Raw genomic sequence first — 20,054 nt, forward strand, 5'->3', positions numbered from 1 at the left:
CCCGTATATTTTTATTTTTATTTTTTTTTTACAAATAATCAATTGACAATTTAAATATTATTTTGTTTTAATTATATTTTCAAACAATAATCGTAAAAAATCAACGTTCGATCAACGTTCATAACTTTCAAGAGCTTATATTTCATTCCTTTTCAAAATTGATTTTTCTGAAATCAAAATAAAGAAGAATATATGGATTCTGTTTTTTTATATATGTAATACATAGGTATCTCTCTATATATATATATATCTCTCTTTCTCTTTCCGTCAACGTACATGTCTAGTTACCGAACGGTAAAATGGTTAAACTCTTTCTCTGACAAGAAAACATAAAATATACATGAGTTCTCAAAGCTGCATCACTTTGATAATGTAATTTCTTTCGCGTTAGTGTCATTGAAGCTATCAAATGAAATTCAGAAACTAAATGTTTTTTCCATTTTATGTTACATACTTTTCCCATGTTATGTTACATAATTGTCTTCTTATCAAAAAAAAAAGAAAGAAAAACAATGAAAATTGCTTGTTCGAAGAAATCGAATGAAAGATTTCAATAATTTTTTGCATAAATTGCATGCCAACATTTATCGTATAATTGTGAAAAAAATTAATTGCATTTTTACAAAATTTTAGATTCAATGTTAATAAATAATTAAATAAATAAATAAATAAATAAATAAATGAATGAATAAATAACTCGAACGTAAAGGAAAACATCAATCGTTTAACTTTTTGATTCACTCCCCCATACTTCAAAATAAATCCCATCAAAGTGACTTCCACTGATAGATCCTTTCAAGAAACTCCTAGTTTCTACTTTGATAGGAAAGATTGTTCGCTGACCTGCATGATTCTCGTTGCATGAATTTCCGAGACATTGTTTTTTTTTGTCTCCTTTTCTATTCTTCTATCGATCGAATATTATTTTTCTTATCTTTTCTTTTCTTTTTTTCTTGTCCCCCCCTCCCTCCCTATCATGTTTTTTATTATTCATCGTAATATTAATTATACGTCATTGCTTATTCTATTTACAATGAAATAATATATATTTATCATATTTGCCATCAAATTCATTACGAATATTAATATATGTTAATTAACAATGTTATAACATTAATATTATTATGTTATAATAACGTATTGTTTTTTACTAATCATCGTAATATTAATTATATCTCAATTGTTTATTCTATCTACAATTAAATAATATATTTATCATATTTTCCATCAAATCCATTACGAATTATTAATCACAATTTTCAATTTAATCGACGATGACAAATTTGTTTTCTTCTCGTATTAATCTCGTTTAATTGAAATAATGATTATTTCTCGAAATAATCTGATACCAGATATTAAATAAAATCTTTCAATTTTCTTAGAAAATTTGACCCACACACCCTAGTCCCTATTTTGATGATAAGCAAAACAAAAAGTAACGATATTAATTACAAGTAAAGTAAAATAAAATAGATCCGTGTATTTCTTATAGAAATATAAAGATTAAAAAAAAAACAGAGAGACAGAGAGAGAGAGAAATAAAAAGAGAATTGTAAATGGAAGTAGGCAGAAGAAAGTTTCTTTATTCTTCCACGAAGTTGTTGGCATATTTCTTTGATTTTGACTAGGTGAGCTGAACAATAATATGTGTATACGTGCTATTTCTATCTTTCTCTCTCTTACTCGTATATGAGTGAGAAAGGAAGAGATAGTTAGGTAAGTAGATAGTTAGATAGTTAGATAGATAGATAGATAGATAGATATAGAAAGCTCTTATGGTAAATAGGGAAATACGAGTGCAGAGTGCTTTTGCGCGCTAGTTCTCAAGATATCCTCTATGAACTTCCTCGAGTGATGAGAGAACTTCTACGAGAAGCATGCACACCATGCTTCTCGTTTCTAAAAACTTATATTGGCCAGCATAAGTAGCCAAGTAACCGTAGGAGATATAAAATAAGAAGGATATAAAGAATAAGATAGAAATAGAGAGAGAGAGAGAGAGAGAGAGAGAGAGAGAGAGATAGAGGATACTGGTTTCAATCAAAAATACAAGTTTGTTCCTCATTAGGATCCAATATCATATTGATATCAAGTAAGTACAAAGATAAATACACTATTATTTTCTCTATTGATATAATAAATCTTATAAATTGGAATCAATATAAATAGTATGGATATTATAAACATAGTAAATGATACTAATATATATACGAGGTGTCTGTTCAAAAAGTATCGCGAATTTGGAATTCCCGCGTGTTACGTATATTCGATTTTGAATTTTTTTCTGGCGTTATATTGGTAATCATGTTCCTCACTTGTGCTGACAAGTTCGGTCAATTTGAATGTTCAGTTAATTTTTGACAGTTATTTTGCTTGGACGTGTTTTGGGCTCGTCTTCGATTTTTGCCTATTTTTCGGCTTTTGCACCATGATAATGTAGGATTCGTGAAAAAATTGGGCTGTTAGATTGACTGGACCGGGACTCGAACCCGGATCTTCCGCTTTCCGGGCGACTGCTCTTTAACCATTGAGCTATCCAGGGCCCACCATCCAATCTCCTCACGAATGCCTATTTAAGTGTTTGACTTGGAGGCGCTCGCATCTCACAATAATGCCCCTGCTTACATATCGTTGCTTGCACATATATAATATATAAATAATATTGTAAAAATAGTTAGATTAATAATATATATAAATTAGTAGATAGTAGTCCAGATAATTAGGTAGCGGGTAGATACTCAACTATGAACCCGATAGTTGACAGATCTACTACAGGGACTCGCCCCTGCCTACGCGAGCCATGGTTTATCTCCCAAGACCATATGGGTGAAACCATTGTCCTATCCCTGACTCTCCTTTCAAACCCACAAATTCTCCTTTCTTAATATCCTATAATTGTATACTCGCCAACCCGTATGGCCAGCGTGGCGAGTTATGGCCAAAAAAATCCTTAACATGCGTTAAGGGAAGCCTATGCTCAATATTGGGCGCAAACGGGCTAAAGAAGAAGAAGAAGAAGTAGTCCAGATAAAAGAGGCCTAACAACTTAAACGCGGAAAAAACGAAAATGCTCATATTTGCCAAGGGCAGAGATAAAAAGAAGAAAAGCAGATGGAAATGGAAAGGGGCATGAAATAAAAACGGTGAAAGAATTTGTATATTTGGATGTACGCTTCCAGAGGAATGGGAACCTGAAGAGCGAAAAGAACAAATGTAGTGGATGAGACAGGTTTCTGGGGGATTGGGAAGTGGAAGTTCAAGGACGACTGCAGGAGAAGGTTAATGATGTTTGATAGCATGATAAGGGGAGTGGTGTTTTACGGTGGTAGGTTTAAGGATGGGAACAAGACCAGAGTACCTAACGAAAAACGGAAGAGGAGGAAGCCAGAGGATGATGGCGAGGACAAGATATGGCAACATAGAAGAAAATAATAAGTACTGGTTAGAGTAACAGGAAAGGAGATGCGCGTTGTGTAGTTTAGAGCCAGGAACCCTAAGGCACTTTATAGAAGAGTGCCAAAAACTAGAAAGAACGTGATCTGAAAGAAGAGATGAAACTAGAGGGGAAAAAGAATGAGAAGGTAGAAGGCTGGTTAAGGTATATGGATAAGCAAAAAAAAGAAGGCTAGTAAGGAACATAATCAGAGAAAAGCAGTAACGTAAGAGAGGTTAAGGTAGTATTAAGATAGAGATAGAGAGGAGGTAGAAGTATGGAGGGATGAATGAGGAGCAAGGCAGAAAAGTGTAAAATAAAGTCATTCCACATGGCTGTAAAGCTGGGAAATAAAGATAGATGATAGTAGATAGTTAGATAGTTTATATGATATATAGATATATATTAATATATTTTAAATTATAAAAGTTTATTCTTGATAAATGTAAGAACTATTTTTGAATAACGAGAAGCTAGAGATATTCCAGACAAATATAATGTAAAAGTTCATTTTGATATTCCAATATCGTTCTAGGAATCTAGTTAACTATGATAAGTAGAAAACGTGATCTCGATATTATTCTGGATATTCTTTGATATAACGATATATATACATAAAAGATTATATAATATTTTTTTTATTTATTATTTTTGTTTAAATTACCTTGAAAAGTCTTAGAATATTAGCTACCATGATGGAAACTACACTGAAGGATGCTCCTATTACTCCGGTTACTGGTTTATGTGGCATGTATATCGGTGGTTTATTATCTTCGCATTTGTACTCCGAAATATCCTGTAACAATTAAAATTCATTCAAGTTATAAAAAAAGAATTATTCGTAAAGGAAAGAAAATTCGATAATTTATAAAAATATTATAATAATTTTATCGTATTAATTTCTCTCTCTCTCTCTCTCTCTCATTTTTCTTTTTTATATATACATAAAAGTAGAAAATTTACTACCAAATGGTTTTACCAAAAATAACGAGTTCATAATATTTTTAATTAAATTATAGAACATTCGAAAAGTACATTCCGAAGTTACGCTACCAGTTACTTGAAATATTTAAAAGTGAATAATAACAAGTTAACTGGCTAGCCTCGAGCTAACGAGAAAACTAATACCAACTGCAGATATATATGTGTGTGCATTCGTGTACATAGAAAGAAAAAGAGAGAGAGAATTAGGAATAGAAAGAAATCTGGGTAATTTCTACAAAACAATAGTTCTACCTAACCCCATCGTATTAACTTCTAAAAAATAGAAAACATCCTCTACCAAATTTGAAAATGTAAATGAAGTTTTAAGAAATATTTCACCCTTTTACAGCACGACCTTTCAAAATGACTATTTCATATACTTATGAAAACTACTCAAACTTCAAAGTGTTTTATCTAAAGGGGAATCAAAGGATCCCTTTTTCATAGATTTGGCCTTGAAAGAGAAAAAAAAAGGTTTGATTTACATAGGCAAAGGAAAGGTATATAAAAGATTGATGGAACCCTTGGTAAGCGTAGGTACTTTAAAAATATCCATATATTCGATCACAATCTGTCAATAGTATAGATAAATCGATAATATCGATTGTAGATAAAAATTAGGTATTTTTTGTTCATTCTATTTTTGACTGTAATAAAATTAAAATATATTTCGTGCCAATTTTGTCGGGATAAATAATTAATATAGAAAATTTGGAGGTGAATTATTGTGTTGACGTAGGAATGATAATAATAATAAAAAAAAATATAATAAAAATGTCCTTATTAATATTCACTTGGATTTGTGTTTGCATTGTCGATGAGTTTCGATCGAGTGGTACCTTCTATTTATGTTACTCGATGCAACGTCTCTCTCGTTCTGTCACGTATCACAGACTCTTCAACGATTGCTTGAAATCCTACAATCACGAGCAATCCTCTCTCTCTCTCTCTCTCTCTCTCTCTCTCTTTCACACTCTATTTATGATCTTCCAATTACAACGAATCGTATTAAATGATCCTTCGATATATTTTTATACTCCACTTTTGCAAAATTAAAATCCAAATATTTCCACGAATGTTATTAAATTTATTTTTCATTATTACAAAAATTTTTTAATTAAATTTCTTTCTCTATATATATATCTCCCTCCCTTTTAATTTAATCACAAAATTAATATCTTAAATTATCCAGAAATAAAATATTTCTTTCAATTTAATAATAAAACGATTATCTACGTTTGATGTGAAATTATTCTATTAATTTTCAAAAATACATATTATAATTATTTCGTATGTACTTGCGTAAATATTATTATTATTATTATTATTATTATTATTAATATAAATAATATGATATTTTTATAAAAATTATTATGATAAAACAAGATCATAGATATTAAGTTAAAAATAGATGTAGAAGTATATTTTGAGAGAAAAACTACTGCTAAATATGATCGATCGTTTTTATCCAACGTTGTAGGATTTATTTTCTTTCTAAGACACTTACGTAACTCGGATTAAAACTTCCAAGCCCTTTTTCGATCGAAAAGTCACATTTTTTCCACTCCGTTTCCCTTCCATCGATCTTGTCGATCATTCAAGCGAGACATCCCGATTGTATATAACTCAATCTTTTGCTATTACATATGTATGAAGAAAAAAAGACAACAAAAAAATGACAAAAAATTATGAAAAATATAATAGATAACAGGATGAGCTTATCGATACATCGTTTGTTAATTAATTAATTATATAAATACACGATTGTGATATCAAATATATTAGAAAGAAAAAAAAAAAATAATATTTTGAAAATAATTTCGATTCGTTTGATTTTACTCACGTTTTCATTATAATTCTTCTTTATTTTAATAAACAAATTAATAAATAAATAAATACGAGAATATATATATATGTATGAGCCGTTTATTTTGAAAGTGGCCTAACTCCATTTTTCATTTTTTTCCGGTTACCCACGGTAACATGTACAGCTTCAAATTATCTATCAATAAAGCATTTAAGATTTTTTATATTCCGAGTAAATACGGTAATTCTGGACACATAAGTTTACAGAGTTAGTTGAATCACTGAACCGTTTATTTTGAAAGTGGCCTAACTCCATTAGGAGTAGAGATTTTGGTGTGGTAGAAATGGCATTAAAAAAAAATAATTTACTGTTTGTCCCCCGAGAGTATTACAATATTATCAAAAAGTGTCGGAAAGGTAATAACTTTATTGTACATGAAATGAGACAAGAAGATTTTGTATCAACAAAATTATTAGAAGACGCAATTTTTAAAAGGGTAAAGAATTCTAACGGAAAACCAATAAACTGATTAAAAATATGTTGGATGCGTTTTGTCAAAAATGAATAAGATTTTCTATAAGACATCAATGAATGAGAACGAAAATTTTAAAGTCCTGAATTTAATACCACGTCGGGGTAGACCAAGAAAGTTCGAAAATATTGTATTGACACCACTGTATAAAAATATAAGACAAATTACAACTGCAAAATTCAAGGACATAATTGACTTATTACGATATATACCACCGGAACATCATGATTTCTTTAAATCCCTTTCACATAAACAAAATGAAAAAAAATAAAATATTTTTTTGTAATTTGTGTTTGTAAAAAATATTTTGATTCGCATAATTTATGTTTTTAAAGTGTTATAAAGATATGTAAAATAAAATAAGTATTGTTTTTTCGCAATTTGAAGCATCTTAAATTATGTTGAATGGACTTCGATTCCTTCAAATTTTATAACGAATCTGGTTGTTAATTTTGAAAGTGGCCTAACTCCATTCTTGGTAAGAAAACGCATATTATTCACTTAATAATTGCCATTATTTTAATAGGAACTGTAAATTTAACACCTTTAGATACACTTGAGCAACATAACTCATTGTTATTCTTTACGTATATTTTTAATTGCATTGAAACGCAAACCTTTAAATATCTCAATTTAAAGTTATATAGAGTTAGGCCACTTTCAAAATAAACAGCTCATATATATAATACAATTCATTGGGAACCAACGATTAGTACCGTCCATTAAAAAATTATTTAAAAAATAAAGAAAATGGTTTTATGAACTTAGAAGAATAGGAAAGAGGTTAACGAAATTGTAGGCTCGGGGATAAAAAAAAAAAAAAGAAAAAAAAAGAAACAAAGAAAAAAAAACTTGTAATATCACGTCGTAAGTGCCGTTGTCATAGTCGTTGCTGAAAGCTTACAACACTCGACCCTGCTATGATGACGCTCAAGGGTGGCATAGCCATGCACTTTTGCAAAGGCGAAACGAGGAAAGAAGAAGAGCAAAGCGCTTCGCTAGGAAATTGCTTCTGACACCGGCAAAAGTGGAAATGAAAATGCGTTTGCTTTCGGTATTTCTTACCAGAATGACACTCTTAGCGAATGCATATTATATATTTCGTCTTAATTATCCTTACAAATTTTTCTAATCGATCAATATTCTTCCTTTTTCATTTTCTTTTTGCTTGCTTTTTTTTTTGCTTGCTTGCTTTTTTTTTCTTTATTGGATTCTTTTTAGAATTGATTAATCGAACGGGACGATTGATAAGATTTTTTTTTAATTATTGTACATCACCCCGCCACCCCTATGCCAACACCACCCTCCCCCCCTTCTCCTGTCTGGAAACTCAACTTCATTTCGTACAAAATAATTATTCTTCCGTTCAAATATATTACCCGACAATTACGTGTTCACAGGAAGCAATTGTTTTCATTCGAAATTAGTCGATTAATCGAACGAGACAATTGATAAGACTTTTTTTGAAATGATTCTACACCACACCCACCACCCCTCCTGTTTGGAGATTCAACTTCATTTCGTACAATATAATTATTCTTCCGTTCAAATATATTCTACAACAATTTCGTGTTCACAGGAATCATGTTCATAATCAAAATGTGTCGACAATTTTTTTTTGATTTTGGTTATGATTTTTCATTCCATTTTATTTCATTTTATTTCATTTATATTCAACACGAAATTGATGGAAAAGATAACAAAATAATAATAATAATTATTATTATGCATGTTTATACCGATCTTTTAAGTAAATGCGATTAGTTCTATTAATCCCGAACTCCTCTAACGAGATTTCAAAATCAAAAATTTTTTCTTTTTTTTGTCAAGCAGATTGAAAAGCCAAGCGTAATTCGTCATTCGTCTTAATACCGAATCGTGGCTCGATCCAATGGAAATACGATTCCGACCAACCGTTTCTTTTATCCGATGAATAAAACATAAGATAAAAAAAAAGAGACGGACAGAAAAAGAAAAAGAGAGAGAGAGAGAGAGAGAAGAAGGAAAAGGTAGCCGGAAAAAATCGGTGAAGGAAGAAAATTTAACTTGAAATTTAGACGAGTTTTTATCATCGACGAATAATGTTAAAGATTTGAAATTTAATTTAGTTTCATTTCATATTTTTTTTTCCTAAGCAAATAATAATAATGATGATGAATATTAATTAAATTGCAAATAATCAATCAAGGTAATAAATGCACGAGCACAGCTTCGTGTATTTGATTGGCCAATAAATTTTGTAATAGTTTATATATTTAAATAAATAATATTTGTGTATATTTTGAATCATCTCGTTTTTTCATTCATTAACAACTCATATACGAGTCTTACTTAACGAAAAAGAATTAATAAATAATTATTGTTGAAATATTTGATATGTTTTATCTTTAAACGAATGTTAAATCGTTTATAATATTATTAAAGAATAATTTTGTCTAATATTATTTATTTATTCGAACGAATTAGAGAAAACAAATGTTAGTAAAAATTGTTCATATCTGTATTAAAACTCCTCTCTTTTCCACGATTTTTCTTTCTATCATTCGTGAAAAAAAAAATTGGTATGGCAGTTTTTCGATGGTCGGATAACTTTGAACACTTTTCCCACCGAGTAAACAACGTGCACACGTCCATTTATTATCTACTACGTGGAAAGACAAACATGCCTTTTATCGATAGGTTTGCATCGATTTCGAAGAAAATAACGAGATATGGAGACGTATCAAGAATGTTGACAATTACGTCATTTCTTTCAGTTTCATTATTTTTCCTTTATACAAATAATACGAACGAGAGAAAGGAATATTAACACGTTCACGCCGGGGTGACCCACCGGTGGGTCACACATGTTCATTCCCGTGGGGCGGCGTGACACACTTGTTAGTCACACTTTACTATTCCGTGGGGCGGCGTAGCTAGCAACGATACTGCCCCGCCACACGAAGCGTAACGCGGTAAGACGCTCCCGCCTCAGGCGGAAAAACGCAGATTTTCGCCCCGGCGTGAACGTGTTAAATGATTCAACTTACAATGAAAATGTAGATCAGTATTCGATCAAAGAAAAAAAAAATTGAAAAAAAAAAGATAAATACGATAATTTTATATTCAAAATTGTTGTATATTCGCATGTCTAATAATGAATTATTTTCGCGAATACGAACGAAATATTTTTCGTTCCGAACGAATTCGTATTAATTCGACGGTTTTTGAGAAAAAACTATTTTATTCTTTCGAATGTACGTTTTAAATTCAATGGGAGGAACGGTGGGTGGGTCGAGGAAAGGGGGAAATTATTTTTTAATTGTTTTCCATTTTGTTTTTCTACTTTTTTCTACTCTCCTCTCAAAGTACCCCAAGCATTGCATTTCTTTTGTATATAGATATTTTTTTCTTTTTCTTCTTTTTCTTCCAATAAAAAGATAGAAAAGTATAATTAACAAGATGTAACGAAAACGAGTAGAGAAGAAGAAAAAAAATATTGCATGTGACATTAGAGATAAATACGAAGATTAATTTACTTTGTTACTGTCAGATATATACGAGTACGCTTATGAAACGTTGAAAATAGGAAAATCGAAAAATAGAAACACACATGTACGATATATTAAACTTAAGTATGTATATCTGTCTGTGTCTTTTTCTCTCTCTCTCTCTCTCTTTGTATCTGTATACGTGGGTAGTATTTTAAAGCCAACGTTTTAAAGCTTAACTGAATGAAACTAAAGGAAATATTTTTGAAATACTTTCTCGCATATATATATATCTCGATTAAATTAAACAATCGATGGGATCGTTTGAAACGATACACGTGGATAAGATCTACGAATAAAAACTATATTAAAGTAAATGAATAATAATAATAATAATAATAATAATAATAAGATTTCATTTTCACGCGTAAATAAATTGGACGATGGAAAAAAAGAAAAGAAAAGAAAAGAAGAGAGGTGTCAAGTTAACGCGAAACATCGCGAAGCTCGAATTAAACATTTTTTTTTTACTTTAAAATTCTTTTTACATACAAGATCGTTAAATCCTCGTAAATCTTCGCGAGATAACACGCAACACGATCGTTCTACTTGAAACAAGAAACACGACGAGTGGAAGATACGAAAGAAGGGATGAAAAAAAAAAATATAATAAAATGAACAAAAACGACGTAAAATACGCGAAAGAAATTTATATCCTAGGATTGCAAAAAAGAACAAAAAAGAAGAGAAAAAACAATTATCCAACCAAAAAGAAAATTCGCATAAATCCTATACGTTGCGTTATACTTCTGTAATATAGCAAATAACGTAAAAAAAAAAAAAAATATTTATCCTATAAACAAAGATTAAAATATAACAACATTCTCACCGAACGAAAACACTTTACCTATTTACGACCACTCCTTCGAAAATAAAAAGAGTATCTATAAAGTAAGGAAGAAAAACAACACCTACGAATAAGCCGTTTTTTAAATTAAAAAAAGAAAATGAAAAATACGTCAAAAGAGTGTTGCTACAAAATTACGAGAATATGCGTACACATGAAAAAATAAAAGGAATATTAAAATTCGTAATTAATACATTTTGTATACTATAAATACATTTACTATTATTATTGTTATTATTATTGTTATTATTATATGGATATACGTTGAAACTATTAATATAACATCATTATTAAAATATTATTAATGTACTAATAAGTCTAATGATAATTATTAACCAACCAGACGAATTTATATTGACACATTGGCAACATATAACTATTATTTTAATACTAATAATAAGGATACAATACATACATACATACATACACAATTATATTTTCCTATGAAAATAATAACATTGCTAATAATAATAAATGAACGATATATGGGGTAATTAGGTTAATTTTCCTTAATTATCACGAATAGTCAATACAAGTGTACTCAGGTTAATATCTCGAGATGAAAGGAAACCCTTAAAAGTTCACCAACATATCCAAACCCAACATATATACATATATATATACAGAAACACACACGCACGCGCGTATACAGGACATGTTTGACATACCCCATGGAGACCATTTAAATCAAAACGAACGAATTGGAGTTACCTGGTCATCGAGAAATTCATATAAGCATAAAGGAAATCAACATAACAGATGAAATTGCTATAACGTATGTGCAACATGCATTTACCATCTGGTTAACGCGTAAATGAATCGGTTTGAATGTTCGAACAATTTCGACAAATTAACGATATAGTAATGCATACCTCGTGGTGTATGTGAATTAAAAAAAAACACACACACACAAACCCGCACACACACATACACAACAAGTAAACGTGCGTTAACACTGATAATAGATTATAAGAGGGTGGAATTGAGGGTTGATGCAATATGCAAGCCGATCGGCCGATGATGGCTAATCATTAAATTTTCAATTTCCTGCGAGACTACATCATGCGATTCGAATTAATCGATAATATTCGATCGAAAATTATGACCATACGAACGGAATACAAATTATTAGATCGTTTAAAAAAAAAAAAAAAGAAAAGAAAGAACAAAAATTCGATCACTTGTTATTTATCTATTTTTGTAAAAGATTTATCACCGTACGGTGTAATACGAAGTTGAATCGATTTTAAAATTAAAATAAATATCATTTCGGAGAGTAGCGTTTATTCAAATAAAAAATGAAAAAAAAAAAAATAGGAAAATTCGTCGAAACATTGGACGACTCCATCGAATATGGGACGTTAAGTTAATCCTGATACAAATACGTAAATAAATCAAATGAAAATAAACGTAATTATGTAAATGATTTTTTTTTTTTTTTAATTCGAACGAATATAATCATATGGAAAATAATCGTCCCAATAATGTAAGATAAATTGGATTATTTTCATTGTAAATAAATTCGTTGATGCATGCGTTAGTTCATTGGTAACGAGTAAGAAAACAAAGTAAAAATATTGAAATAAATAATAATAATAATAATAATAATAATAATACAAGAGGACGAGATAGAGAAAAAAAATGTGTAGAATAGCAAGTAATAAATAAAAGAAATTTCTAAAGTTAGAAGAAGAAAATAATGTCTCGGGAGTTCTCTCTCTCTCTCTCTCTCTCATCGGAAGCACTCGTTCGAATGAATTCACTCGAGGACAAATGTCACTGCAACTTTCTTAAGTTTCGAATGCATAACGCATATAAATAGAGAAACAGCTATTGCTGTTTCTGGCATCCCTATTTGAAGATACACAGAGAGAGAGAACAAGAGAGACAGAGAGAAAGAAAGAGAGAATAGAAGGAGATAGTATCATCAAGGAAGCTAATTAAACACAAGCATTACAAGTATGCACTATGCTTACTCTCCTTTATTATCAAGCTCATCCTTCTAAGTCTGTCTTAACTTTATGCTGATGTAATGTAAACTTTACGAGAGATAGTAAACTAAAACAATTTCCCCCTTCCTTTTATTTTTTTCCTTTTTTATCTATTACGTTTTAAAGCTTTAAATTATTTCTTCTAAGGGAACATCTGTTAAACTTAACCTTGATAATGATGATGATGTTCGTTTGAAATATCGTAATTGTTTTTTAAAAAAAATAGAGAAACATCGTATGAATGTATTTTTTATTTTTGTTAAGATTGTTTTATGAAAAATGATAAATAATATAATATATTGAACGTTTGAAAAGTGTAAGTGCATATTTGGTTTGATGAATGATAACATATATGTGGGATGCGAGCACCTCCAAGCCAAACACTTAAATAGGCATTCGTGAGGAGATTGGACGGTGGGCCCTGGATAGCTCAATTGGTTAAAGAGCAGTCGCCCGGAAAGCGGAAGATCCGGGTTCGAGTCCCGGTCCAGTCAGTCCAACGGCCCAATTTTTTCACGAATCCTATATATATATATATGGAAATAATTGTAATATATTTTTATCGTAATTATTTGTATGTTGATATTATTATTATTATGTTGTATTATTGAATTACATTTTATTATTATTATTATATGAATTAATATTAATATTTTTAAAAGGGAAATTATTATTACATCGATTTATATATGGGACATTCCACCACGTCAAATCGACCACTTTTGACTCCGATCCCTTTCGATTTGGCTGAAACTTTTTTTATGATTTTCTATTACATTGGAAACCTTTCTGAAAATTTGTTCAAATTTTTTTACCCAACCCAAAAAAAGTTACGAATTTTTCAAACAAAATAGCATTTTTCATGCAAATAGCCGTAACTTTGTCAAAAATTAACTTATCGGGACGTTTTTTATTTCAATTTTTTGATTTTAAATGTACTTTTAAAAAAAAAAAGTATAAAAAAGTATTTGAAATCAAAATCTTTAGAAAATCACGTTTATTTTTTTTTAAAATACTAACAATTTTAAAATTCTAGTATTTTTTATTATTTCTTTTATTTTTTTCCTTTTAAAACTTTGATTTATTCTGAACTTAATTCAGAGCTTGATTGGCTGAATAATAAAAAAAAGAAAAATAAATCCAATCGAGACAATAACATTTTAGCTTTACATTGTTGCAAAATTTTCAACAATTTCTTTTAAATAGATAATGAAAAATTTCTTCGTATTATATGTTAAACCTTTTAAAAAATTTATCAATCCGATTCACACGTACCAGTCAATATAACTTTACCACGTAGAAAAATTCCGAGATGTTTAAAAGAAAAAAGAAAAAAAATCGTACAAGGTATTCGTTAGAATCGTACAAATTTTGATGAGATAATTTATATACCGATAAACATAATGTATACACATTATGTAAGTAAGAAAATAAATAGAACGAATTGTGGTATTTGGAATCTCGATAATTCGAGGAGGTGTTCGACCAATCAGGATGAATAACGCCTTCTGCTTGGTGTCCCGTAAAATTGAGAATTGGTTGGTTGGTTGGTTGATAGGTAGTAGGTATTGTGGTAAATGGTTGAATACGTAAAGTCTTTTGGGAGCTTACGAAGAGAAAATTTCACCGAAATACCAAAAGCTTATTCAATCGGGATCGACGGTTAGTCTAGTAAACTTTTATCGTGCTTGATCCTGATCACCAGCTGTGTTCGTTCTATTTCCTTCGTGTAACTATACAACTATACACACCCCCTATATACCACTATACCGCACACTATGCTATCAAAAAAAAAAAACAAAAAAAAAAAAGAAACAGAGAAAGAGAGACAACACTATATAATTCTAACAAAACGTATTAGATCCTATTCTCTTTCTATTATCCTTTCCAGAGTTTAACTTCAAAGTGACTCTGCAAAACAATTGCTCCTACTGTATATTATTTTACAGAGAGTGGGGGCAATCAAAAGTTTCCAAATGATTTTTTAAAATCAATTATTTATTTAATTCTTTTCTTTTATTTTTTTTTACGAGACCTTTCTCAAACTCGCAATTTTTCTTTTCTATAATTGAAAAACTATTAATCAATTGGATATTTTTATTTGTAAAAAGAAAGAAAAATAATTTAGACTTGCAATTACGTTTTACAAATTGAATTATGAATAATTTATTAAATCATTTTTTAATCGAAAAAAAACAAAAGATATTTATTTGATTGATCATGAAATGTGATGTGATAATTGATATTTCAAAATTATTTAGACACTTTTTTTTATCGTATTTTTTTTTGGTCGTACGATTGTACGATGTAATTAAAATTAATAAAAGTTTACCTGGTTCATGTAAGATCTCATAAATTCCATACTCTGATCAAGAGCATATGTTTCGCTGCTGCACGAATCTAATATTAATGCACCCAATGTTGAATTAGGTAGAAGTTCGAGATCATTATTGATCTCGTCCAATGCGTATAACATTGCTTCCAATCGTTGAACACCTTTTTCTTCTTTAACTGCACCACAGGGTGATTCACCGATCGTGCCAGCACTGCGTGTTCTTGTCCATATCTGAAACAAACGGAAATATGTTTCAATACCTGTAAAAATAAAATATTTATATATATATGAAAAAACATTAATTATAAATAAGAATAAAATAAATGATTCGAATAAAATATGAAATTTATTTCTATATTTATATTTCGCGTGCTTATTAAAAATTCTATTAATAACAATAAAAATAAGTAAACGCAAATAATTTATCTTCAATCGATTCAAATAATACGTCATTGATGAAGCATGGATATTTGATGATCTACAATTTGAATATTCCTTTTAAAATATACGAGTAATGTATTATAAAATATAATAGAAAAATGATTCATATAATAATATAAAATATAATAAAACATTGAAATATAAATCTCTCTGCCTATCCTTTTATTCTATTTATTTTAATTCAAATTTCTACCGCATATTTACAGGTGAAATATATATTTGTATAAGATAAAAAGAAAAGAAAGGATAATAAAACATTGAAATAAATCTACCTCTCATTGAATCCTATTTATTTCAATCCACATATCCATCTCATATCCACAGTTGAAATATTTCCTAAAAAGAAAGATATCAAACCAAAACTAAAAATTAAAAATCATTAATATGAAAAAAATCTGTAAAAAAAAAGAGAAACATAACAGAGAGAGAGAGAGAGAGAGAGAGAGAGAGAGAGATAAAAAATTAAATATTTTACAAAACAAATAAGTAAATCAATGCAACGAGAGTGATTTACCGAAAAGAAAAAACATTGAATTGTTCGAAGTGAAAAATGTTCTTTCGAGAAAGGGAAAAACTAACGTTGCAAGTTCCATACATCTTCAAAGGGAATAAACTCGAACGATAAAGTTCGAAAAAAGAAAAAGAGAAATAAGAAAGGAATGGTCAAGGAGTAAGTTCGAGAAGAACTAACAGAAGGTTTTTTTTGCAAAAAGCTCGGAACGAAAATCCCATTTTTGTTAGGAAAAAAGGGTATTTTTTTTTTTTTTTTCAAAACATCACGAACAAACAAATAGAATGATTCGTTAAAAACTATGAATGATTTGGAAAGTTAAGGAAATCATTCCCCCAATTGTATTTCACTATCTATCATTCTATATATACGAAATCACTTTTCTATTATTATATCAAACTGCATAACTAACTTTCTCTTTCTCTTCCAGCATATCTGGAACATTTCTATCGTTTATTGATAACAGCATATTGTAAATTACCAGACACGTGAGTTAACAGAAAATACGATTGTACTACTCTCTCGACGTATCGATTCTATCGAAATTGTTGATTGAACTTCGTACAGATTACTCGTCAAGAGTCATTTCAAAAACGAATATACGCGAATAACAATTACACGGAATGATAGTCAGTCAACTTGTTAAATATCTATTTCGAGGATCATTCATTCATTTTTACAAAGTTATGACCAAACATTGTCGGTATTCTAAACGTTCAATATTTTTATTAACGATAAAATAATAAATATGATTTAAATGACGAAGATTTAAATTCTTCATTTCGAAATCATTTTATTAATTCTTTTTCTTTTTTTTTTTTTAGATTGTTTATAAGAGAAAAACCCGATATGAACGAAATTAATCGAGCTATTCGAAAATAAAAATAAAATAAAATATGAACTTTGAAATCAGTTTATACACCCTATCCTTAGAAATATTATTCGTGAATGAGACAATGAGATATTATATTTTGATTAATAATACCTGTTCGTGCATTGGAAATATCCCGCCGAGAATGATATCGCCATTAATCCTTATCAATTTGGAACCATCCTTGTTCCCATCCTTCCTTTGATAAGCTTCGTTCCTCGGGAAAAGGAAATAGAAGACCATCAGGTATGATAATAAATTCCTTTGCATCGGGTTCATCATTTTCACCATTTCCGATTGAATTCGACTGAAAATGTAATTAACATTTTCCTTTCTTTTTCTTTCTTTATTTTTTATTTTTTATTTTTTATTTTTATATTTATATTTATCTTTCCATTGTAAACTTACGTCCAGTGCTTTTAAAAAATTACAAAAGTTTACACGAGAAACATTTCTGGCATGCTACAAGTAAACTAGCTAAACACTTTGCTAACATTATCGTTTTTGTGTTTATATATGTTTGTGTGCGCACACTTGTGTGTGTGTGTGTGTGTGTGTGTATATTGGAATGTTTGCAACATGGATGGATGAACGTTCAAACTCTGTGTTTAAAGCTTTTATCAAAGTCCAGAAGAATTTGCTCTATCGAGATATACACTGGGTTAACTTAAGGGGTTATACGCAGTTAGAATTTAAAAAAAATCGATTTTTTTTTGCATTTTCGGAATGTACATATATTTAAGTATATTCTCTGAAAATTTCAAATCGATCCGGCAAATATTCTTCACTTCATGTAAGCTGCAAACAAAAATTTTTAACTATGTGTAAACGTCTCTTTGAAACTTTAAACGCATTTTTCTCAAAAAGATATTTTCAAAGTCGGTGATCTCGATTTCTCTGAAATAACTCAACCGATTTATCTTATATTTTTACACAATATTCTTAGAAATATTCCTCACGTATTGAGTGAAGGAATAATTTTTAAAAAATTTATTACTATTTTTTTTAACAATTTAGAGCGAAAATTTTAGTCAAAAACAAAAACTTTTTTTCAAATAGACGCCATTTTGTCAAAAATCAAAATTTTTAATATTCCTTCCGTTTAATACCTGCATTAATCTATCCTTTAAAAGAATCCACTATATCTTTTAATTTCAAATAATCCAAACCGCCAAAATGGAGATCACCGCCAAACGTCTTTTTTTAGAGGACGTTCAGGAAATCATCTACAGGAGCGGTGCAGATTAATATTTTTACATAATCGACGCGCTATTGTATTCTTAAAAATTGGCTCTATTTGAATTACTACCATTTATTGTTGACAAGTTAAAACTTTTTCATAAAAAGACGTCTTTTTTGAATCTCGCAACTGCGTATAATCCCTTAAAGATTTTAAATCAACCAAAATTTCTTTAACACGATATACATTACATAATTTAATTAATTAATTAATTTTTTTTTAAGATATATCATGCTTACAATCGGACTTGTAATATTACAAATTAAACTCTTGTACTTTTATTATCTGAATGCAACAAAATGTCTTATAAAATTGGCTTAAAAAAAGGGGGGGGATTAACAAAAAGAATTGATTTATAAAAATAATAAAAATTCATAAAATATCATAAAAATATCATATAAAATTGTGTAAGAAAATTTGTAGATTTTTATCGAATAAATGTAAGTTGAGTGTGTCACAAAGAGAAAATAAAATCTAATGATCAAATATTACGAAAGGATGTTCGACTAAAGAACTCGTTTCAATAAAAATATTGGAATTCGATATAACCAAGCAAAGAAGGAAGAAGAAGTATACCAATGTTACAATCAATTCAGTCAGCCATTTCGTCTATTACTTTTTATATATCATCCTTTTATATAGAAAATGTGAACACATACGAATTCGATTATTAGATACAGATATGCGTACACCTATTTTCAAACTCGATTGAACGTATTCAAAAAAATGATCATTTAAAAGCTTATTGATCGGAAATAATTTTACAATAAAAAGGAAAATTTATTTGATTGTATCTTATACTCGTATTAGACCGGTCAAGTTAGACATAAAACGTTTCCGAAATTCGCATAGAGCTGAAAATTTGTACGGAACACCATTATAAATGAAAATGTGAAAAGTCCTCATTAATTCGACATTTGCAAAAAATGTATTCAAGGTCAAAGTTCACAAATATGGGTTTTTTGCGTTTTTCATCCAAACGGTAAGTTTTATCATAAAAATAGGTCGGACTCAAATTTTAGATCATGCAATTATCTATAAAAATTGTCTCCACACTTTTTCTCTTTAAAAGAATTTAAAACTCGTGTTAATGTGTATCGCGTCAGCAAGATATTATTTATAATTCTCACCAAAAATTCATTTAATTCTAAAATAAAAATTCAAATTAATTCTACTAATAAAAAATATATATATATAAAGATAAAAGTATAATTTAACACAAAAATATTTCCATTCTGTATTACGACGATAATCACAATCTATGCGTAAAATGATTTTGGAAAATTGAAAAATGTGGTTTTAATTAAAAACCTTGAATTTGTTGTATAATCTAGTATAAAAATAGATGTATATGTATATAAAGTGACTCGCGAATTATTTTGTTAATTATTAGTAATATTTTAAATTTCATCTAAAAAAATTTCTTCATTCCAGAAGAAATTATCATTGCTAATAAATTCTTTGACGAATTTTAATGTTTTCTTCTTATTAATATTACTAATGTATAGCTTCTTTCTGAGAACCCTAGCATG

The 20,054-nt window shown here is 29.1% G+C and overlaps 1 protein-coding gene across 6 annotated transcripts in view; it reads right to left on the reverse strand.

The window, feature by feature from the left end:
* Positions 1-20,054, reverse strand: part of LOC122518685 (metabotropic glutamate receptor 7-like) — a 53,865-nt gene that overhangs the window by 17,252 nt on the left and 16,559 nt on the right. For 5 of the 6 annotated variants that reach the window (XM_043637737.1, XM_043637720.1, XM_043637728.1 and 2 more), the window contains 3 exons: positions 17,397-17,589; positions 15,457-15,690; positions 4,098-4,229 (listed from right to left, as the gene is read on the reverse strand). In XM_043637737.1, coding sequence (XP_043493672.1) covers positions 4,098-4,229; positions 15,457-15,690; positions 17,397-17,573 — 543 coding nt within the window. In that variant the 5' untranslated portion in view covers positions 17,574-17,589. Of the gene's footprint in view, positions 1-4,097; positions 4,230-15,456; positions 15,691-16,172; positions 16,237-17,396; positions 17,590-20,054 lie in introns of those variants that run through there. The other variant, XM_043637764.1, reaches the window with a different exon arrangement.

The sequence above is a fragment of the Polistes fuscatus genome, unplaced genomic scaffold (genome assembly GCF_010416935.1).
Source record: "Polistes fuscatus isolate 324 unplaced genomic scaffold, CU_Pfus_HIC Scaffold1, whole genome shotgun sequence".
NCBI classification, from domain to species: domain Eukaryota; kingdom Metazoa; phylum Arthropoda; class Insecta; order Hymenoptera; family Vespidae; genus Polistes; species Polistes fuscatus.